This window comes from Crinia signifera, chromosome 5, assembly GCF_055691185.1.
Source record: "Crinia signifera chromosome 5, ASM5569118v1, whole genome shotgun sequence".
Taxonomy (NCBI): domain Eukaryota; kingdom Metazoa; phylum Chordata; class Amphibia; order Anura; family Myobatrachidae; genus Crinia; species Crinia signifera.
The window spans coordinates 238,357,571-238,379,933 of NC_139221.1; the positions used below are offsets into that span (position 1 = coordinate 238,357,571).

At 40.8% G+C, this 22,363-nt stretch overlaps 1 protein-coding gene across 17 annotated transcripts in view; it reads left to right on the top strand.

Moving 5' to 3' along the window:
• The window catches only part of SLC4A7 (solute carrier family 4 member 7), a 120,534-nt gene extending 106,056 nt beyond the window's left edge, over positions 1–14,478 (top strand). For 8 of the 17 annotated variants that reach the window (XM_083188687.1, XM_083188689.1, XM_083188692.1 and 5 more), the window contains 10 exons: positions 217–330; positions 444–605; positions 2,046–2,297; positions 3,106–3,174; positions 3,323–3,496; positions 4,403–4,534; positions 4,751–4,774; positions 6,426–6,526; positions 8,431–8,538; positions 10,791–14,478. In XM_083188687.1, coding sequence (XP_083044813.1) covers positions 217–330; positions 444–605; positions 2,046–2,297; positions 3,106–3,174; positions 3,323–3,496; positions 4,403–4,534; positions 4,751–4,774; positions 6,426–6,526; positions 8,431–8,538; positions 10,791–10,872 — 1,218 coding nt within the window. In that variant the 3' untranslated portion in view covers positions 10,873–14,478. The remainder of the gene's footprint in view (positions 1–216; positions 331–443; positions 606–2,045; positions 2,298–3,105; positions 3,175–3,322; positions 3,497–4,402; positions 4,535–4,750; positions 4,775–6,425; positions 6,527–8,430; positions 8,539–10,790) is intronic. The other 9 variants (XM_083188690.1, XM_083188691.1, XM_083188694.1 and 6 more) reach the window with 2 other exon arrangements.
• Positions 14,479–22,363: the final 7,885 nt, after the last annotated feature.

The following is a 22,363-nucleotide window of genomic DNA, read 5'->3' on the forward strand; positions in this document are numbered from 1 at the left end:
ACTTTTGCCCTGCATTTTTCTTCTATTACTGTACAAGACTTTCCCTAATTACCACAGCTCAGATTTGCAACTCGCAGAGCATTTAGTTCTAAGCTAGTCCTTCTTACGGAAATGTGGCTCATTACATTACTTAAAGAGTAGTTCTGCCCTGGACTCTTGTACATTCTTTGGTAATGATATAGTCACAGCTTTTATATCTGGCTTGTGTCTCTGTAGGTGCGTTCTACAATCAGCGATTTTGCTGTCTTCCTGACAATAGTCACTATGGTACTCATTGACTATCTTGTGGGTGTTCCTTCCCCAAAGCTCCAGGTTCCAGAGAAGTTCGAGGTAAGCAAGCAGAATTCTATATCTGGCTGAGAACACGATCTATATAAAGTATATATAAAAGTGGTTTCCCTGCATGGTCAGTCTACTATGTCATACATTCTTATTATTTATAGCCCACTCTGAAAAACAGAGGATGGTTGATGGATCCTTTGGGGACCAACCCTTGGTGGACATTACTAGCTGCAGCAATCCCAGCCGTGCTTTGCACCATTCTTATCTTCATGGATCAGCAAATCACCGCTGTGATCATTAACCGTAAAGAACACAAGTTGAAGGTATCAGTGTTTTACAGTAATCTGAATAAATGCAGTAATCTCTATATAATGTGATCTAAACTTCTTAACTTTGAGACATTATTCAGAATCTTTCCTGCTGTCTCAAGGTTCCTTGAGCTGCATGAAAGCAATCAGCCTGTGGCCTTGGTCATGTTTAGAATAATATGGAAAGCCTTGGTGTTTTCAGTTTAGAGCCTTAAACTGTGTTCAGGGACAGACTAGACCCTAGCATATCTCTGTGCCTGCGCATGACATGGGTGCACCAAGGTTTGAGGTTGTGTGGTCGCAGCTCACGTAGGCCTCTGTCTTTGTGTGTCGGGCATCTGAGCAGAGCCCTGGCAAGTTGAGCTGCTTTGCCAGCCTCTGTCTTCGCAGCTGAGCAGAGCATTGAGAGGCTGAATTGCCCCGATGCCCCATCTCTCTGTGTATCCAGTAGAACAGATTGGTATGAAGGTTAACGCGGCGCTCGGTAATTTGAGGTTCGCCCTTCTTAGTAACCCTGAGGTCTTACCCTGGGGACCCCCCAATAGAAACAATATATACAAATGGGACTCAGGTTTTAGACGCTCTTCATATGGGCATAGATCAAATCCAAAAATATAAAAATGTATGGAGAAATACTTCCCTTAACTCTAGGGATAGTGGCTCCTTCTGTTGATATTTCCTTTTTCTGAATCCTCCTTTCTCCTCTCAGGTGAGTTGAGGAATATATGAAAGAAAATACATATATATACACCATGTATTATATCTTTCCTCTTGATATTGGAATTATTAGTCGGAAAACATTTAAGGGGTCTTTTGGGTAATGTAAATGCGTACCCAACTCACTATTTATTAAAAGTGGATAAGTAAATATATCAAGGTATCTTTCTACTGGGTGACGCACCCGTACTCGATGTATTTCTATGAATACAATTACAATACAAATACAATTTTCAATGCTTGTCTGTTGCTCTGGTGTTTATATATACTGTTATTTAGTGGCTGATGATGAATGTATGAGACTTAGGGGGATATTCAATCTCCGTCGAGCATCTCCCGTGGGGGAGATGCTCGACGGGCCCTATTCAATGCTGTCTTCCCCGACAGCATTGAACAGGGTTTCCTGCCAGAACGAGCCCGACATCTCTAGCTGTCGGGCTCGTTCTGCCGAGAACAGCCGGGAAGTGACGAGCTGCCGGCTGCAGCTCGTTACTTCCCGGCCGCAACTCGCGGCCATGCCCCCTTCTCGCCCCGCTGCAGGCGGGACATTGAATCCCGCCTGCGTGTTCTCGGTCGAGCTGACCGAGAACGGGACTGGGTCACGGCAGGCGAGCAAGCTCGCCTGCCGTGACCTGAAGATTGAATATCCCCCTTTGTGGCACAGTGTAGAAACAGAGACCTAAATTCGTCATTGTATGCTTTATTATTATTATTATTATTATTTTTTTTTTTTTACAGAAAGGGTGTGGCTACCATCTGGACTTGTTTGTGGTCTCCATCATGCTGGGAATATGTTCCATCATGGGATTGCCATGGTTTGTAGCTGCTACTGTTCTATCCATCAGCCATGTTAACAGCTTAAAACTGGAATCTGAATGCTCTGCTCCAGGAGAGCAGCCAAAATTCCTGGGCATCAGAGAGCAGCGAGTGACCGGTCTTCTGATCTTTATGCTGATGGGACTCTCTGTATTTATGACCTCAGTACTGAAGGTAAGGTGACAAGCACATCTATTGATAGCTGTATATGTAGTTCAGGGTCTTGGAAACTTTTATCCACACATTCCGTTCTGTAGTGATTGTTTTCAGCTTTGTTCTTCTTTGTGTACTTGGAAGAATGTAGTAGACAGTATAGTACATGTAGCTGCAAGGATAGAGAGCAAATCAGTACATACATGGAAGCTTTCATCTTCAAAGCATTCATTAAAGTCTGGTAAGTAAGGTCCTATATGCAAAATCATTTTTGCCAGTGCCCCTTTTTTATGTGGTACAGATGGGGCAGGTCCCATCTTTGCAGGGGATGGCGACGCCAGCCGCCATCCCCCGCCAGCGCCATATCGATGGCGAGAAGGGGACGCGCGCGCACGAGAGGCGCGCGCGTCCCCTTCCGCCGGCGCTTCCATCTGCTCCCGCGGGTCCCCGCCGGCTTGTAAACTGTGGGCAAACTTTGTTGCTGTGGGCAACTTTTCATTTCTCTACTCTTTAGAAAGTGTTGATACATTTGCAACTATATCTAGTTTGTACACAAGTTACAGTTACGCATGTACAGTTTTTTGTGGGGTCGATTTACTAAGCCTTGGAGAGATAAAGAACCAACCAATAAGCTTATGTAGTTTTTCAAACACAGCCTTTACTATGGCAGTTAGGAGCTGATTGGTTGCTTCTTTATATCTTTTCCACGTTCTCTTACTCCAATGCTTAGTAAATAGACTCCTTATTTCTCTTGCTAACCAGGACTCTTGTATTGTTGTTTTTTTATTCTTGCTGCCAGAATTAATAATTAATGTCCATATCATTTCAGTTTATTCCAATGCCAGTTCTATATGGTGTATTTTTGTACATGGGAGCATCGTCTTTGAAAGGAATCCAGGTAAGTGCTAATATTAAAGTGTGTATTTTAAGCAGAGGCTTTTAATTCAAATCTACCCATGTTTAAAAATGTCTGTCTTTTACATTGTGCACATGCATGTATTCTATTTATCAGATCTTTTTTGTTCCCTTCTACTTCCTGTTTGCAGTTTTTTGACCGTATCAAGTTGTTTGGGATGCCAGCCAAGCATCAGCCAGACCTGATCTACCTACGTTATGTCCCACTGTGGAAGGTCCACGTGTTCACTGTCATACAGCTTACCTGTCTTGTCCTTTTATGGGTTATCAAAGTATCTTCAGCTGCCGTTGTGTTCCCTATGATGGTAAATGTGTTTTCAACAGTTATTAAAAGTATTTTCAGCAATGGTAATCCAGACACCAATAAAATATCCTATTGTTTTTTTTTTTCTTGTGATCTGTAAGCTACTTGTAGGGGGTGATGTTATAAATGAGTTGGGAATTTCAAACAAAAATAGTTTAACAACAAATAAGTACTACGACTTGGTTACAAAATGAGACTAGATAACGTAATGGTAGGAGAGTTTTCATGATGCAACAAAGATACATTTATGGTATTAATTCAACATTCTATTAACCATGTCAAACTAGATTCCAAGTCCTTTTTCTGCTGTAATATAAATCCAACCACTTTAGTTTGCAAGTAAAATATACTGGAAAAGGAGGGGGTTTGAGGGAAGTCTGCACTAGGTGGGGTTAAATAATTCAAAAGGAGAGATAATTGTATACAGTAGATAGCGGATTAAAGATATAACTGACTAATATAATAGAATGGCTTCTGAAGTTATCATTACAGTCAGACTAATGGCAAATAGCCTTTGTCTGGTTAGTGTAATGGTCAGTGGTGCACCCCCGAGTTGGGTATAAGTTTAACAAGAAGAATAAAAGGAAAAGAAACTCTGTAGTGACTGTAGGTCACACAAACCTACATGTTTCATTTTCCAGAATTATAAATATGTATGCAATATAATTGGCACAAGAGTATCTTAGCGATTTTACAACCAATATTTCCCCTAAAGCACAACAGTGAATTGGTAGACTTGCAATGCCTTTAAATAAATATGGTATTTGCCCCACTCCCTAGAAATGGGACCCAGCACAGGACGTCCCTAGAATCGACTGATTGCATAGAATGTCTCTGCTGCAGATTGCACTATTTGTCTTTCGGCAGCAGCCACGGATCTAAATGTCCCCACTTTCTCTCTTTTCAGGTCCTCGCTCTTGTCTTTATCCGCAAACTATTAGACTTTTGTTTTACCAAACGTGAGTTAAGCTGGTTGGATGATCTTATGCCTGAAAGTAAGAAAAAGAAAGAAGATGACAAGAAGAAAAAAGAGAAAGAGGTAGGCATTGGCCTGATTTTGTTTAATGAAGACTATTCTGCTACAAGATTTTATAATATTATAAAATGATATTGTTGGATGTACCCTTCTGTGAACGTGTCCTTTTGTAGTATGCTACCTATATACGTTGCCCTAGCTATGCACATTGTCGTAGAGTTTTGCAAAGGAGTGAATTGGCTTTTGACCTTCCTCTTCCTCTCTCCTTTACAAAACAAGAAGATTGAAGATGACTCGCCAGAGGTATGTAACATGGAAGCCCATGTGAAGGGGAGGTTTGCAGGATCTTTCTGTCGCTTACACAGTAGATAAAGCCTGCTATATTTTATTAGAATTAAGTTGTTTTTTATTATTACAAGAAGCTGTGGTGTACTTGACATATAGAGATACTTGTGTGGGATGCCTGTTGCTGTGCAGTATTTTTAAAGCTGATTCTTTGTATTGATGTAATCTCCAAGTTCCTGAAAATTCATTTATGGGGGGCCCCCAGTTGCACCTATGCGACCCTTCGATGCACCTACTCTGGCAGCTGCTGGCCTGCCCCCCAGCCTCCATCTCTGTGCAGTTAATGGATCATGTGCGCATGCGAACAGCATCCATTTTCCTTCACCCTGGTGCCGCTGCTGTCTGAATAGCTGGGCACATAGCAACGGAGACTCTATGTGCCCTGACTGCCCTCAAGGATGCTGCGTTTAGGAGGTATGGGATCTCCCATTACTATAAACAGGCTGTTTTAAACTGACCCTCAACACGAGTTCTACCCCTGTCCAACCCCGCTTGATTCCTGCGTTGGTTTGGACATTTTTTTTTTTTGTTTGTTTTTTCTTTTATAGGGTTGTTGAGTCAACTTGGGAATAGCCTGGGATTTTGATGTGTAAAAGTTGTACAGTATAAAGTATGCAGATTATTGTGGTGATTACTTTATTCTGGGGATGAGCGTTAACCAATGGCTCAATTCAGTTTGGTCACATATATTCATTACCAGTCGTCTTGAGTTTTCAAATCACTCCACATGTGGCAAGCATTTTTATGTATAAATAAAATATCTCCACGTTTTACCGATCTTTTTAATCTATTTGTGTCCTAACTATAATGTTGAAGATCCTTTCTGTCTTGGTTTCTGCATTATTGCTGCCATGTGGTTACAGGAACAGCTGCTTATCATTTATCATGTAATCAGCCAGTCAGTACCCAGACATTCCCTGCTTGCTATTGCAGCATTTATAGAACTCTGCCAGATAGCAGTGGGACGCTGTGATCCCAACAACCATAAGAAACAAATATGTGCTTTCATCAAAACCTTTTCTTTTTTTTTTAAACCGGTTTAAGGTGGAAAACTACTTTAATAGTTTAGTTGCAAGACATAGTTGTAATATAGCAGACTTCAAATATAAAGGTTGATTATTTGTTTTCTAGATGATAATACCCAATATTTGGGCATTATTCAGTGCGGGGGGGGGGGGGGGGGCAGTGAAGGTGGTATACTATGTTCAGGGGAAATCCTCGCCATCAAAGGGCAGCGAGGATTCCCCAGAACGGCGAGGTGGAAACCGCGAGCGAGGGGGGCTGTTGAATACTCGGACGGTGAGCTATCAGCACTGCTAGCCTTATAGCCTGCCGTCAGCCGCTCACCCCACGCATTGAATGTGCCCCTTTATGATTGATGTCATCCCTGGTTTATTTGTCAAAACACCTTTTGCTGAGCATGTGGTTTTTTTTTGTACTGTCTTGCATGTTAAAATAAGTGATCTTGTACAAGTAGCTGCAGTATCAGAGTAATGTGAATGTCCGTGGTGTCACTGGGTTCAATTCCATTCTAGAACTACAGCTGTTTACTAGGAGTAAAATAAAGACAGGTGTGCTAATAATAGTTTTTCATTTATATGGTTTTCAGGAAGCTGAACGAATGCTCCAGGCAGAGGATAGTGATAACGTAGATCTTGCTTATGAAGGCAGGAATCTTCTCACGATTCCAGTAAAGAGCTTGAAATACAGGTAATGCATTTTTGTCTGTGTGTGAGTAGTTGTGAGAGGCTACATTTTCTTATGATAATCTATACATTATCCTTTCACTATCTGGTGTCAAAAGGTGTTTGCATGTGTAGAAACTGGTGGAGAGAGCAGACAGAAACACTGTGGACCTTATTCTGGTTCACTCCTTCTGGCTAATTCCTTCTTAGATGGACAAAACCATGTGCACTGCAGGTGGGGTAGATGTTACTTGTGCATACAGAATTAGATTCAGGTGAGGTTTTACTTCAAAGTGAGATCTATATTGCAGTGTACAAATAAAGCAGTATTTTCCCTGCACAGAAACAAAATAACTCACCCAAATCTAATTCTCTCTGCACCTGTTACATCTGCCCCCCTGCAGTGCACATGGTTTTGTCCATCTAAGAAGGAATTTGACAGAATAAGGCCCTGAAGGAGGGTGTTAAGTCTAATGGTGTGGTGCATACATGCTGGACGAGGTATGCTCTGAAAGACATGAGTGATCTATCTCCCTTGAAACTCCCCAGTGTCTTGGAGAAAGATGTGCTGCGTACACACTGAACAATGTGACAAACGATGAATGATACGATAGCTAGACTCTATAGCTTTTTCTGAAAGATGTCTGAAATTGACCTGCCTGCACAGTCGACGAGGGGTACGCGCATCATCGTTCGTAGCATACACACTGAATGATCACTATTGTTCAGAAGGCCCAAAATGAACAATCTTGTACCTTACGAAAGACCTGGGATGCAGGAGGAAGTGTGTGTGTGTGTACACAAATATGCAGCTATATTTGTAATGCTTACCAGCTTGAAAAGGGTCTTTCCACGGCAGCACAGATAATGTCCTGTATGTTGTGGCTTTGGAATGTATCCATCTGCATATAATTCAGTTACACATATTTGATTCGCTGAATGTGGGCAGGTGATCAGGTCATGTGATATTCTCATGCACAGGATTCCTCCAGCACGGGTAGCAGGAATGATGTGTGATGGGTGCATGGAATGCAATCCTGGGAGTGACTGCTGTACTTACCTATCTAACTCTCTGTTCAAGTCCAGCTTCCAGATTGCTTTGTATGTGCTCTATTATGGATTGAAGCGTTGACAGTGTCTAGGTAGACGTCAATAGGTCAACACCAAAAGGTCAAATCACACAAGCAAAAGGTTGAAATGGAAATTGTTTTTATACATGAGTTTTTTCAGGGATTTTTGTTGTTTACACCCGAGCATGTGGACCCCCAATTAGGGTACCACGTTTGCATGCCATGCTTCGGGACGTTATTCCCAATCTCGAGCCACGAAAATTGTAGAGTATGAATGTCGAAAAAAAACAATTTGTGAAAAACTCATATCGAAATTTTCAATGTTGACCTTTTTTGCTTGTGTCAACCTTTTTTTGTCAATGTTAACCTAGACATTGTCCACTTATTATCCATATACCATCTGCTATCCCACTTAGCTCTGCTGCAGTGCAGACTGGAGTAAGCCGTGGAGCTGAATAAAATGCCCTCACCCTGTTGTATGGGAAGGAAGCCTGCCTTCTATTTTGCTTATTACATGCTTTTGCGTGACAACTTCACAGGTCTTGGTGATGGCAATCCCTATCTGCATTTTGGTAAAATGACCTATTTGTAACATACCCCTACCCTATATGTCACGGCTAGTGGAGGTAGATTCTGGCTCTGATTTACTCCGATTTACTCTGATTTCAAAGCAGGATCTTATTGGCTATCAACTGTCAACAACTGTCATGTGATTTGGGATAGCCAATAAGATTGTGCTTTGAAATCAGAGTAAATCAGAACCTGCACATCTCTAGTAGATTCATGTTCTCACCGTACTGAAATGCCATAAATTCTTATTCAGAACAAGCTACTAACTGTAACCTGTTTTATTTTTTAGCGTCGATCCATCCGTTGTAAACATATCAGATGAGATGGCAAAAACTGCACAGTGGAAGGCTTTGTCAATGCACCCTGAAAATGCCAAAGTAACCAGGGCTAACCTGAGGTAGTTTATCATCATTTCACTCCCTCCTCATCAATGTTCCCTCTAATTTTACGAAGGCTGTGTGCGGCAAAAGATTTTGGCTGTGCAACTTTGGAAGGAAATTAAAAATGTTGTGCGTCACTTATATATATAGTTATATACTTATAACTGGAAAATGACATTCAGCATTTGTGTTAACTTTACTTCAAAATGATATTAAACATTTAAACATTCAAAACACAGCACACAATGTAGTTAATGGGTGAAACACACATTGAGTCCACAACTGCAAAAAGGGAACACTGCTGCTTTGTGCGCTCTGTTGTAATGTCTGTGCGCACGCACAGCTTAGAACACTGCTCCTCATGTAATGTCCACTCTAGGTAATGTGCTACGTGTTATGCAGACAAGCTCAATCAGTAGCAAAAATCTTAATAAAGTAATAATAAGGAATTAACCGCTTATGTAACATATTACCCAGCTTGTGGCTCCTGCCTCAGAGCCTGCATCATGACTCGCACGTTCCCTGCACTTTAATTCATTTTTATGTTGTACAGAGTGGTAAACATTGAAGTGGTCTAATTTCTCCTCCATGTATATACACTGAGCACTCAACTCATCAGCCTGAAACAGGAGTCCAATGCGAGTAACCTCCTATATTTTCAGTTGTATGGATCTCTTATTGCACCACACCTAGCCCTCCATCTGCAATCATTGTCATTATTATAAGCACTTTGCTATACTTACCTCCCCTGGAACTATTCATTGAGAACTGGATTGAATTGACCTCATTGAGTATGTTCCAGGATGATTTAATATTGCATCAATATATTTTTAGAGTAATTCGTACACATGACTCAGAATCGGGCTGACGATAAATTGTCTATGAGAGATTGTCACTGCAATGTAAAATTATCATTATTTCAATTATGGGGAATAAAATAAATGATGGCCTTTTGTCCAAAGTAACCTGGTAAAGAACAGGTTATAAAGCTGGCATACTAAAGGAAAAACTTATTGTGATGTCATGCTATCTTTGTTCTTTAATATATATCCAATTTTATTACATATAAAGCATTAGGTTTCCTATATATATCCCAAACTATTTTATCTTAAACTGTACTGATTTATTAGACTGCCCTCTAGGTTTGTATCAAAGATTATTTTCTATACACCATTCCAAAAGTAAATAAGATTAAAATGACAGAGGATACACTTATATAATTTGGGATATTTTGTAAGCAGAAATAATAAATTTTCTTCACAATATAACTAAAACCCCCAAAAAATCAAAGCTGCCACTTTTTCACCCAATCCGATATCTGGTAAAAACAGGCCAAATCGGACCTATGTTTGGGCACCTCAAGGCCTCTGATCGCCAAGATCTTTGATAGTGGGGGGGGGGGTTGTATTTTTTCCCCCATACTTTCCCATTCCCAATCATAGTCCATGTGGATGGTAGTGTGCCAAGCCCTGGCCTGAAGCATTTTGAGTGAAGCAGTACACTAATTGGGGCACCACATGCTCAGGTGTCCACATTGACACCCAAAAAAGTTAAAAACTCATAACGAACTTTTCTGCAACTACCTTTTGCTCATGTCAACCTAGACGTTGTCCACCTAATATACCTCACCCCTATTACAGCCTAGGTACTAGTCTTCCATTGCTTCCTGTACTTCATGTACTCAGTGTTGTGCATTTGCATACTCTATAGCGCAGTGGCGCGCGGTGGAGTGAGGCACAGCCATTCCTGTCATACTAACGTATATGCTGGAGTTTTGCATTTAGAAAATATGTCAAAAATACAAAAAACTTATTTTTATTATTCTAATTTTTATAGTCAAAACTCTGGAGTAAAAAGTCTATGGCAGGTGAGGCAGTGCCTCCCCTGGCTACCTTTTCTGCACATCTCTTATCAAAACTCAGCAGATCTCCAGCAGTACATATAGCTGCATCTGTGTATAAAGCCAATATGTACCCCAGGGCTCATAAATTGTGTGCAAATCTGGCTCTGATACTTGTCAGGGACTCCTCAGCCATTTACCTCCCCACACGTCCCTGCTATAGTGCTATAACCTTGTTACAGTCTAATGAACTTTGTTATGTGATTTATGTTTCTATTGCATCTAATACCATTTGTATGCAAAATAAATTGTCTGTTACCCTCATTTCTGCACTATGGATTGAAACCAATGTTTAGAAAGATTCTATAGGTTTGAAACGTCTTAAGTTTTGTGTTATAAATTGTAATTTCATGTGTGTTCTTTTGTCAGCCCCGACAAGCCAGCCAGTGTGAAGATCACTCTTGAAGATGAAACTATCCGAAAATACATGGATGCTGAAACCTCCCTATAGAACTGTGTCAAGATGAAGTGTGTGTGTGTGTGTTTGTACTTGGACTTCTGTATGTATCAGAGTGAATATCAGACCATCAAAGTGTAAAAATAATTCCAAAATACTGTATGTGCACCTCTTAAGTTATTAGCACTGTAAATACTGTATATGATTTAAAACGGGCTGACTCAAACTGTAATACGGCACAAAATGTTCACTCGATAATAATTTATTCAATAGGAATTTTTATAGACCTCTTTATAATTGATTTTTATTGTATATTTAAAAGGCGGTCACCAAGCAATAGTATTTAAATCGTTCTTTCTTCAAAATGAGTACATCAGACTTTTCTCCACTTGTCATTCCCATACTTTTCATTTTCATAAGAAAACATGTTTTAAGTTGATATATCTATTTTAATCCTTTGCTTGTTTTTTTTATTATTTTGTGTTTTTGTATTATGTCATTTTAGCTATGCGAACCTTACTGTGTTGTAGCAGGAGATCTTGTTTTTTTTCCCCTTCATACTTAGGGGGTTTCAAATTATCTGAGCTAATTTTTCATCCAATAAAAAATGGGTTATTATGGCTATTTTAGCCTGTTCTAGCCTGTTTTTATCTGCTGAAAATGTTTCTATTTTCAGGCGATATATCACGTGAGAACCAGGATAGTTGGGAGACCCAAGTAGTTTGCCGCAGCAGTAAACTGCATTGGAAGTTTCGAAATTGTCGCCTTAACAAAATCTGATAATGATTACAATTAAATGCTATGCAGCCTAAAACATTGTTACATGACTTTTGCTTAAAACGAAAATGAAGACAACTATTTATGTTAGTGTCATTAGGTAATTGGAGGCTTTTGGTGGAAATAAGTTTCTTGTCTTTGTGTAATTGCTTTAACAGTCCCGCTTTCTGCTCGTTCACATGCACTGGGTAAGTTGGATAAAAAGTATGAAAGCTGCTGCATACTTAAGAGATATTTTAGTGCTGTGCCACTTTCCATGTGCTGTGGGGAGCTATGATCAAGTCCAGTGCGTTTGATTTTCTTATATCAGCCTATATTTTAATTATATGGCAGACCTATGCAGTGGCTAAACGGCAATGGTGTCTCCTATTAATATTTCCTAAAATTTGATGTGAGTCCAGGACTCGTATCAGTGATATAACTCAGGACATTTGTGCAATAAGCCACATCAGTGCTTAATAGGACCTATTTTATGACCATTGTTTGCCAAATTTGCTACAAAGAAGTGATGTGGAAATCTAAGTTTAGATGCTTATGTGAAATGCTTTAAGATTGCACAAACTATGTCATATTAATAGTGCCCTGAGGCTTAGCAGTGACTGTAAGATGCATTTTTGTATTGCAATTCTGATCTTGATTTGAAATGGTTAGTTACGCCGGGGCCTATTTATCAACGAGTGATAAATCTCATGAGTGATAAAAACTTGTGTGAGATAAATGTTTTTTCAGCCAATCAGCTTCCAACTGTTATTTGTCAAACACGTGACAATTGGCAGCTGAAAGGCCAGAGCGCCATTTACCATACGCAATGAGTTAATAACTTAACCACTCAATTTGATATTCTGACATTCAATACTGAACACTACTATCTTGTTATTAGACTGTAAAAGGCATTAATGGCATGGAATGCTCAGTAAATAACATTGTACATATATTTTTGTTCTTGTTTATTTAGACATGTTCGAAAAATAGGTAGCACTTTGAAAAGAAGATGTTCAGTGACAGTGTAATAGACTTGTAACCTTTCTGCTAGCTCAGTATCAGATCTTGTTAGACTCAGCCAGCTATACAAACCTACAATCTAGGCTGTACTTGTATAAGCAACAACCTTGTTGATCTGTCCAAACTATTACCCATGTAAATCCAAAATGAAATACTATTTTTCAACAACTACAAGATAAACAGTGTTAGTAGGTTAATCATAGTATATATCCATGGCACCACTTTACAGCAATATTATGCGTTTAAAATAACAAAAAATTTGTATATACAAATATTAAGAATCTATTTGTTAATACAAACTGTGCCCATGTACTAGTTTACTGAATGGAAGCGGAACCATTTCCAATATGATTGTAGTGTACAGTAGGTCTACCTGCTGTCTACATGCAAGTAAGGCGTGTCACTTTATATTCTTGAGAATGTAGTCAGTCCATTAGCGGCATCACTGACACAAGAGACACAAAGTGTATCTGCAATGTCATAATTTACGACATGCTGGCCTCTATGGTGTGCAAATAAATATTCTCTATTAGAACCACTTTTTTTTTTTGTCATTTACGAATTATATTTGTAAGAAGCCTAGTAATCAAGTAGACACTAGCATTTACTTTATGTATTAGGAAGTTTCCTGGATTAATTAAATTTTTTACCCTGTATTCAATAGTTTCAAATCTTATACTAGTAATCCATTCAGATTTTTTTTACCCTGTATTCAATAGTTTCAAATCTTATACTAGTAATCCATTCAGATTTTTTTTTGTGTCCATATAAATGTTATTTTCCAGATCAGACTGCACAGAAATTATTTTATGAAATGGTTTCATTATGTTTATTTATATTTCAAAGTTTTTTTATATCAAGTCTTTTATTTCCACTTTGCTTGTGCAACTCTCCTTCATTATATTGCAGCAGCTCCCCCTCGCACATATGTATGACCATTTCCTCTTTAATTGATGTATAAAGGGGTAATTTGACAGTGGATCGTGTATTTCCTATTGGATCCCTGCTAACAGTGCTAGCTAGGATAATCTCCTATTTCCGTCTATTTCATACTCCATTTAAACACATTTGCCACAAAGTAAGGTTTATTAGGACTGTACACAATTTCTAATGCAAACAATTGACTTAAGACAAAAATGCATGTAAAAATATTTCCTCTAGTGCTTGTAAATTGTATCTTATACTTGTAATTCCACAAAAAGTGAGAGGCTGTAATCTTGTTTAGAATCATCAACAATCTATATATTGTATGTTTATAGTTGAGTCCTGCGATAGAACTTTAATAGTGTGAAACCGTTTTTTAAATTAAATTTTATTTTTATGTCTTAGGATGCAATTTGAAATGATTGAGCTGGAGTTTTGTAAGATATTTGGTGCATTTATTACAATCTGACCTTTAAATGTTAAAGTATTGAACTGCAACTTTTGCGTCTTTCTCATAACTGCAGTTAACAAAAATAAATTTTTATAATTTTCTCAGATCTTTCCTATTTAGTATCTTGAATACAATCATGTTGGTCTTCCAGGGTTCGGTGAAATGACCTGAACTTAGCCAGACTTTTAGTATTTATTATACTGAATGACTTTCTGAAAGCACCAGGATTTTTTTATGCTTGATTTTGTATTGAAAATAGTGTTTTTTGTGTTTTTATTTCCTCTTTTGTAATAAATCCAAAGCAAGTTCCAAAAGCATAAATTATATTTTGTTAGTTTTATGATAAATATGTGAGTATCTTGAACTACCTAAGATGTGAAAACCCTGCCTTTATAATTTGTTGGAAAACTTAGGAAAAATATGCAAATTATATTTTGTACGGTTATTAAAAAAAAAAGAAAAAAAAGTTGATTAAAAGCAATAAAAGTCTACTGAAATTTCTACAAGTGGTGCCTTTTATTTATGTCAACAGAATCAGAGCTATACTCCAAAAATCATAATTGCGCCCAATTTGCACAGTGGTACGTATGTGTCTGCTCCAATCTATGCGGTCATTTCACACTGGTCATCATGCAGCATGGGACCCCTAAATTGCTGAATGTCGCCCCCCACAGGGGCAGCTGGATTTATTTGCCTCACCACCTACCTGAGAGATCTTTTATATTATATACTATAGTCCCATCCACCACATTGTTAATCTGAACTTGGATAGATAGGTTATAAATATTGTAGCAATAGTAAAATGCATACATGTGATTTTGAACCTTGCTGATCATGTGACTTGCTCACAACATAAACATCCTTTGTGATGTCACTCAGCTTAGGTACACTACTTTTGTGGAAAACTGTCAGATATCAACTGTATCTGCTGATATGACGTCTCACAATTTACGGTAACAAAGTATGCTTGTTTTATCCCTTTAAACCGGGACACTCCTGAATTACACAGGTTCTATGGCTGGCTTAAATCAAGCCTTCATTTCCCCTTGATTTTAATCAGCCACGGAACCTGTGTGATTCATGGTTGTTAATATTGATAGAAACATTTGGGGATATACATGAGATGGGATTTATACAAATGGTTATAGAAGATTGAGAACAGTTCTGCAGCACTGGACAATATGCTTTGACTTATCGGAAGTATTTTTAAAAAAAAAAGTCCACTTCTCCGTTCTGTAGTGCAAAAAAATAGTTACTTTTTTTGCACTGTAATTTTTTGCACTACGGAACTGAGAAGTGGACTTTTTTTTTTTATAATTCCGATAGTTCTGCAGCGCTAGACAATATGCTTTGACTTATCGGAATTATAAAAAAAAAAAGTCCACTTCTCAGTTCCGTAGTGCAAAAAATTACAGTGCAAAAAAAGTAACTATTTTTTTGCACTACAGAACGGAGAAGTGGACTTTTTTTTTAAAAAATACTTCCGATAAGTCAAAGCATATTGTCCAGTGCTGCAGAACTGTTTTCATAATCTTGTATAACCATTTGTATTTATCCTTGGGTGGTTTAAGATTGAACCACCTCTGAGAATAACTGTAGCAGAGGGATAAAAAGCGCTTGATTTCCTGGATCTTTTTTCTTTTGTCATGAGATGGGATTTATCATCTTAATTGCCATGTGACTTACTTTATAACTTATCAACTGTATCTGGTTATATGGATGTGTCCTCATACACTGTGGCTTCAGTTGCACAAAGTAGCCCCTCTCTTGCCACCAGATCCCAGCTGACTCAAGCAAACTGAGCATCAGTTTCACTAAAAATGCGCATATTTTTTGCACAAATAAAACTGGAGGCAACAGAACTACTTTCCTAAATTTGTACTGATTTAAATTGATGTGTGAATGAGTGTGAATCTGTATATGAATTGCTAACCAACCTAGTTTTGCCTTTTTGAATGATTGCAAAAGATAGTAGCTCTGAAGAACCAGAAATATATGAAGTACAGAATAAATATAATCCAGGACAGTGGTTCCCAAAATGTGTGCCAAGGCACCGTGGGGTGCTTTGGGATGTTTGCAAGGGTACCTCGGGTTGAGGGTCCACTACCATAAATAATATTTATGCTCAAAGTGATAGGCAAAACCAGTGCTGGTGGCTGTTAATCAAAAATGTATGGACAATTAGAGCCACAACTATGTTCCCCACCATATAACTGAATCTGAGGGTGACAGTTAAGCAATATTTACTTTATTTTTTTTTATTTATGTATTCAAAACTTTTTTATCATGGGGTGCCTTGAACAAATGCTGTAATTCTAGGGCGCCCTAGTCAAGAAAGTTTGGGAACTACTGATCTAGGATTTAATAAATAAAAATTGCTAGCACCATATAAACATACAGATAGTGGTAGATGCTCAAATTAGTTCAGTAATACCATTCAGGTGCATGCAAGGGAGGGGTTATTACTGAGTAAGTAAAGCAAGACATTGGTTCCCCCAGCAAACTGAATGGTATTAGTAACATATCTTGAACACTACATGATAATATAATTCAGAGATATTGGTTACATATACCTGCGCAGGTGTATGATCTGCCCCCAAGCCACATCAAGGCTTCTCTGTATAATGGGGGTCCCTAGCGCTATATCTAGGTGCAGGGTGCGGCACCCCAAAAACTATCATAAGCTAGGAAGCCCAGTGGGATACGAAGTGTTAATAATTAGTGATAGGAAGCTATAAAGAGAGAGATAAAATTTAATGTAATTAAAATAAGAGAGATAGTTTTAGTGAGGGAAAAGTGTTAATAGAATGTAAGGGCGTGCAGCACTGAAGCCACCCAGTCATGGGGCACCGCACCCCACACCATCGTTACCCTAAATTGGGTCTACGATTAACCAGCAAGGAGCCACATGATAATGCTCTTTACTTGATATATCCATACTAAGAGCTACCTACCTTGGAGCAACCCCAGACTACTCCATGTGGCATATCAGGACCCACATCTCCTCCTAATATGGGCTCCCTTCTGCCTCTAACAACATACATACAGATAGTGGTAGATGCTCAATTAGTTCAGTAACATTACCCAGGTGCATGAGGGAGGGGTTAATATAAAAAAACAAGACATTTTTTCCTCAGCACACTGAGTAATGTTAGTAACCAGTCTTGAACACTACATGATAATAAAATTCAGAGATATTGGTTACATATACCTGCGCAGGTGTATGCTATGCCCCCAAGCCGCGTCAAGGCTTCTCTGTATATTGGGGGTCCCTAGCGCTATATCTAGGTGCAGGGTGCGGCACCCCAAAAACTATCATAAGCCGGGAAGCCCAGTGCGGCATGCCAGTGAGATACTAAGTGTTAATAATTAGTGATAAGAAGCCGAAGCTATATATAGAGAGAGTTAAATGAAATGTAATTAAAAGAGAGAGAGATAGTGTTAGTGAGGGAAAAGTGTTAATAGAATGTAAGGGCATGCCGCACTAAAGCCACCCAGCCCATCAGCACCGCACCCCACACCACATGATAATGGCTCCTTACTTCATATATCTGAACTACTGTAAGAGCTACCTACCTTGGATCGACCCCAGACTACTCCATGTGGCATATCAGGACCTCCATATTTTTGCTTATAGTTGTATATTTTTTGTGGCAATAACTATCCCTATTTATCAGGGCCGGCTTGTGGCATACTACCACCCACAGTGATGCCCATTATACATGTCACACACAGTGATGCCCATTATACATATGCAACACACAGTGATGCCAATTACATATGATGGCACATAAGTGCCACTTAACTACATGATAATTGCTGAGGGGTTCTTCCTCAATGCCAGGAGTTACATGCTCGATTCCTGAGGTTGCATGCTCAATGCCCAAGGCTTCCAGCTTGATGCCAGGGGCGTCATACTCTATCACAAAGGGGTTTACGTGCTCCTTGCCACGGGAAAAGCAGTTGTGCAGAGACCGGTGGGCTGCCCTGCTGTCAGATAAATTCAGTTCTGCTGCAGACGGAGCCGGCCAAATGTGCCTGGTTGCGGCCCTGTTATTTATCGTAGCTGCAAGTACACAACATATAATAGTATAAAAATGAAACTTTTATATATGGGTAGAACCTACAAAATCATAAAACAAAACATGAACCGGTACTTATGTATTAGCAGGGTGCCCAATTAGCATACGTACTGCGATGCGATTTTCCTATGTAATTTATTCACTGCTCTCTGTCCTTGGGTGGTGCGATGCCATTTAATGTACTATACACTTGTATGACATACAATGGGATTGAGGCACCCCCACTAGCCACGCCACCCAGAGCGGCAGGCAGAACGCGTCCTCCCGACCTTTCCACGTTGGTGTGGAGTTGAATTTATATAGTGTGGCGAGTGGATGCGGAATACATGTAAAGCAATCCGCGTGCGCTCGCCACGCTTATGGCTCGCTGCGCTCGACACACTATTTAAAATCAACTCCACACCGACGTGGATAGTGGGGATATGAAAAGGTCGAGAGGATGCATTCCACCGCTCCTCGCGGGGCTCGCTGTGTTCGCCACGCTTCAGGGTGGTGTGGTCAGTTGGGCGGTGCCTAAATCCCATTGTATTTCATACAAGTGTATACTAAATTAAATGGCATCGCACCCTATTCAATCGCATACGATTTTATGTGCCGTGCGATCGCATGCGATGTGTTGCAATGCGATTTTCTTACGCAGAATCCCCCACTAAGCTATTTGTTTAGTGGGTGCCCTGCAAATACATAAGTACCCATGAACCAAATGTAATAGCCTAGTTTGGCTTCTGTACGGGATGCCAGGGGCAATCATTTACAAGGCAAAACCATTTGCCCCTTTAGAAAGTGAGTTCAGCTGGCATCTCACACACCCACTGTGGCCCCATGTGTCAACAAATCCTCAGCACTGAACGGCACCAGTACTACCACCTGTGCCTCCATGATACACAATAATATTTATTTATACAGTGCCACAAAATTCTTCATAACTGGGCAGTGGGGAAAACAACTGAGAACAGCACGAGGTACATGGTAGGTGAGGGGGGGAGCCAGACTTAGGGCCTGATTCGGACCCAATCACACGGGCGATTATCTAAGAATGGTGTCAATCACCCTGTGTGCAGCCAACATCGCTGGCTTTTGCACGGTTGGCTCACGCATGTGCACAACGTACATGTGTGGACGTTGTGTGCATGCATGAACCGACCGTGTAAAAGCCAGCGATGGTGGCTGCACATAGGGTGATTGACACCATGTGGCCATTTGGGGGCGGTAACCAGGGCTATTTTTCAGCAGGAACTGAGGCCCTTATTCTAGTTCACTCTTTCTGACAAAATATTTCTTAGATGGACAAAACCATGTGCACTGCAGGTGTTACTTGTGCAGAGATAATTAGATTTGGGTGGGGTTTTACACCTGCCTCACTTGCAGTGCACATGGTTTGTCCATCTAAGAAATATTTTGTCAGAAAGAGTGAACTAGAATAAGGGCCTCAGTTCCTGCTGGAGCCTACTGAAAAATAGCCCTGGCGGTAACCATGCATTTTCGGGGAGTGCACCAGAAAACGCAGGCGTTTCCCAGCCGTTAGGAGCGAGGGCCGCTAAAGGCATCAGCGGCCTCCTCCCCATGGCCTTCACAGCCCCAAGTAAGACCTGGCTTACTTGTGCTACCAGCAGAGGGTAAAACCATTTGATGGTGAGTGGTTTTCAATGTTTTTCTCTCATGTGCATGGCTACAAGTGCATTCGCAGCCATGCACATGGGTGGGGGATTGCGCTTGTTTTTAACTGATAGCTGGGCTCCGAAACTTCGGAGCCCAGCGATCAGGTCTGAATCGAGCCCTTCGGGCCTAGACTTGGATAATAGGTCAGCAGCAGCCAGAAGGAGCAGTGTGAGGATGACTAGGTAGGTAAGTGAGGTGATACTGCAGGGAACATAATGGTGGCCCCAAAATCAAAAACATGGGTTGAACCCCGCATTTAGGTTGAAAAGGGATTTTTAGTTCTGTAGTGAGGCCATGTACTGTAGATGTGGTATCCAGATGGCTCACAGACCATGTCTAGGTAGACACAGGGCCGGCAACAGAAATCTTGGGGCCCTGAACACTGATATCTCTGGGGCCCCCCAACACCAAATGCAGATATTTATTACATTGCATATTGAATGTATTTTTTTATTATTAGAAATAAACAGGTAATTAATATTTACTATGCAATATACTGTAATAGGGATGGGCAGATAATACACAAATTCCTTTGTATTGTGCATCTTGTACTGATACATCTGGCAATAAACTGATTCTTATGGGAGGGCACAGCATTGTGTGGTTTGTTGCGTTGCGTGATGTCACTAAAGTCATTAGTATGGGTAGCCAGACAAGTGACTAGGTAGCCATGCTTACAAAGCCTTGGGGCCCCCTCAACTGGTCAGGGCCCGGTACAAGTGTCCCCCTTGACCCCACTGTCTCCTTCCCTGGGTAGACATGCATTACGTTGCCATTGACAAAAGTTCAACATAGCAATTTTTCAGTGTAAACGTGGTCAACCCCGGTCTTAAATACCAGATCGCCGACCCTGCTTTTTACCAGGGTCAGCGAACCGCGTTTTGCAACCCAGGTAGACTCTTTCAGACTAAAGAAATACCCATGTACTTCAGCAAATTATCTGGTTGACATTTTTAAGCCGATAATTTGCTGCTCGATGTTAAAGGGGGTCAGACTGCAGGTCTAAAAGGGGCTTAATTCATACCCTCCATGGACATGGCTGGACAGAAAACCGGTTCAAATGAGCAAAAGGGGCATGGTCACTGGTAGAGAGGGCGTTGCCTTGTGGCGCTGTTTTATGAATCAATAGAGCTACAGTAGAAAACACTGAAAACCAGTAAAAAGGGCCAGATGCACTAAGCTTCACAAGTGATAAAATGGAGAGTGATAAATAATCAACCAACCAGCCCCTGTCTGACATTTTTCAAACACAGTTTGTGACATGGCAGGTAGGAGCTGATTGGCTGGCTGTTTTTCATTCTCTGTTTTATCACTTTTAAAGCTTAGTGCATCTGGCCCAGAGCCCTTTGTGGGCGGTACAAACCATAAAACCATGGTACTGGAAGGTATGCTAAATGTGGATCCACGTGCTGAAAAACTCATGTTGGCCTCTTCATGTGTCAATTTTTTCAATGTCGACTTCTTGTCAATGTTGACCTAGTCTATGCTGATATTTTGGTGTTGCTCTATTGACAGTCTACCTAGTCAATGTCTGCTAGCTAATCCACAACCAAATAATCACTTTCTTCATGGATCATGGGCCCGATTCAGACCTGCACCCTGGGCTGTGAGTAGATACATGCAGCCCCCCCAAAAGAACGCCCCCATCCCTCTGCATATTTGCAGCCTTGCAAGCAGGGGAAAAATCATTCGCCTTTAAATGATTTCTTCCCCCTGCTCAGGTTGCTCAGTTCTGAGTGAGCCAGGACTTACTAAGTGCTGCGAAGGCCATAGAGAGGGGTCTGCTGATGATGTTAGTGGCCCTCCCACCCAACTGCTAGGTAACGAGGGCCACTGTGGGGAATACACAGAAAAAAACAAAATGGCCGCCCGCTATCAAACCGCGAGCAGCTTACAAGCATAGGTTTACAGAGCCTATGCTTGCTCATGCACACTGACGTCTGTTCGCATGTGCGGCCTTCCAATTATTGCCCGGGCTGCGACTTCATAGCTCATCGAACAAAACTATCAGGCCCCACGTTTCTGCCTGTGGGTGTGTTTAGTGGAGCTCACACTTGCCTACCTGATCCTCTCAATGATGCAGAAAATGCTCTGTTCCTGGACTTCCCTGGTAATGTATGATTACCATCACCTGTGGGGAGCTACATAATTGATAAGAAAGGTGTTTCACCACAGGTGATGGCAATCATACATTACCAGGGAAGCCCAGGAGCAGAGCATTTTCTCCCTCACGGAGAGGGTCAGGTAGGCGAGTACGGTGGAACCGTCTATGCACCTATCCCCTACTCCTCAACAGTGGCGGGCTGGGCCGGGGGGGCAGGGTTCCACATGCCCCCCGGGCCGGTATGTATTTCAGTGTCTGGCTGCCGGGAGACAAATTATGCTAATCAGGGGCGGAACTACCGGCGTGCAGTGAGTACACTGGGGCCCAAGCAAGTTAATTGGGCCCGCTGCCATTTGCACCGCTGCCACCGTTTCCGTCCTTTTTTTTTTTTGTGGGGACCCGCAGGGGGGAAATGCTGATGGAGCACCACCGTGGCAGTGTGTGTGACAAATCGCATCTCTGCTGCTGTGGATCCAATCTGATGGTGTGTACACACGCTGAGATTCCCTTGCTATTCGAGTTAAGATTTGAGTGCTTTGCAATCTT